At 54.4% G+C, this 1,718-nt stretch overlaps 1 protein-coding gene across 1 annotated transcript; it reads right to left on the minus strand.

Moving 5' to 3' along the window:
• Nucleotides 1-1,103: 1,103 nt before the first annotated feature.
• On the minus strand, nt 1,104-1,718 carry LOC137394441 (uncharacterized). Its single transcript, XM_068081160.1, has one exon. The coding sequence runs from the start codon at nt 1,716-1,718 to the stop codon at nt 1,104-1,106; it is 615 nt and encodes a 204-aa protein (XP_067937261.1).

Here is a 1,718-nt window from a genome sequence, read left to right on the forward strand (position 1 = left end):
AAAACACCCGCTAGTCCAGCGCATTTGCGACCACTGGTACCGTGGCATCAGGCAGTGCCAGTGCTTCCTGCCATCGGGTGAAGTGGTTAGTGAGGACCAGCACCCACTTGTTTCCTCTTGGCGTGACCGAAAATGGCCCTACCAGGTCTACAGCCACCTTCTGGCAGGGTCGTCCAGCGTAGAGCCTCCTTTTCCCTGTGGCCATCTTTGTTCCTCCATGCTTTGCAACCTGGCACACCTCGCATTTCTTGTTGCGCTGTCTGACTGTTGACGTCAGTCCGGGCCAGTACCAAGTCAGCGGGAGGCAGTTTGTTGTCCTTCCTACCCCAGAGTAGGTCAGGGTGTGTGTTTGCCTCACTGTGGTCTTGCACATGGCTGGCGGGCAGATTGCGCATCATCTAGCGTAGCATTGCGGGGCCACGCATGCCTCCAGCACGCCATCCTGTCGTATGCACAGAGAGCCCCACACGTGATGCAGTATATCCAGCTCTCTGCATCCGACTTTTAGGTGTTCTGCTGACACTTCCTCCTGTTGCGATGGCACGGTACATGATGGCCACTGGTCTCTGTCCGGTAGCCTGTAGCTTTGCCAGCTCGCCCTTTGGCCCTGATTTCCCTGGCGAGGCTGGTAACCCCTCAGGGGAACTTCCGGCGCTCAGGTTCAATCTCGTCACTGATGGGGTGAGAGTCCCATTCGAGTTGCCGGCCGGCCCTCGGGGTATGTGACATTGCCCAGGGTCGATCCTGTCCTGTCGAGATTGGGAGTCTCATCCAGACAACTGGTCGGTACTCATGTGGCTAACAGCCCTGGTTCCCTTGCCAACTTCTTCCGTGAGGGACCTCCATCCTTCTGCTCAATGCTCGCGCAATGCCGGCAGTCCTCGCAGGTTTGCCTACTCAGCCCATCTGCGTTTCCGTGGCGAGTTCCTGACCGGTGTTCCAGAATGTAGCGGAACTCCACTAGGACCTTGAGCCACCTGGTTCAAAGGTTTCCTCCTCCTGTACAACCACCAGAGCGAAGCGTGGTCTGTCCGTAGAAGGAACTCTTGTCCATACAGATAGAGCCAAAAGTGTTTCACCACCTTGACTACCGTGAGCAATTCTCATCGAGTGACGCAGTAATCGCGCTCCAAGAGGGTGAGAGTTTTGCTATAATAGGCAATGACCCTCTCGCAACATTCTTGTATTTGGGACAGCACGGCTCCTACTCCACATCCACTGGCATCTGTGTCTAAGATGTACTGCCTCCAGGGGTCTGGGTAGCCCAAAAGCGGGGTGGTGCTGATACTGTCCTTCAGCTTGTTGAAGGCGATCTGTTCCCCTTCCGTCCATCTACAGGACTCTCCCTTTGCAGTCAGCCAGTGCAAGGGATGCGCTATAGTGGCAAACTCCTGGATATATTGTCGGTAGTAGCCGACTGTCCCAAGGAATCCTTGGAGTTCTTTTACTCTGCGTGGGTTCAGCCACTCCGTGACTGCTTTTACCTTGTCGGGGACCATAGAGACTCCACCCTGGCTTACTATGTGACCCAGGTAGCAAACCTGGGGTTGCAACAGTTCACATTTGGATGGTTTTAGTTTTAATCCGATCTTGTAAAGTCTCTGGACGACGTCTCCCAGCCGGTGCAAGTTTGTATCAAAGTCCATTGCGATGACAATAATGTCATCGAGATAGAGTAACAGCATTCTCCAGTAGAGGCCATGTAGGATGCGGTTCAT

Source organism: Watersipora subatra, chromosome 4 (assembly GCF_963576615.1).
Source record: "Watersipora subatra chromosome 4, tzWatSuba1.1, whole genome shotgun sequence".
Classification (NCBI taxonomy): Eukaryota; Metazoa; Bryozoa; class Gymnolaemata; order Cheilostomatida; family Watersiporidae; genus Watersipora; species Watersipora subatra.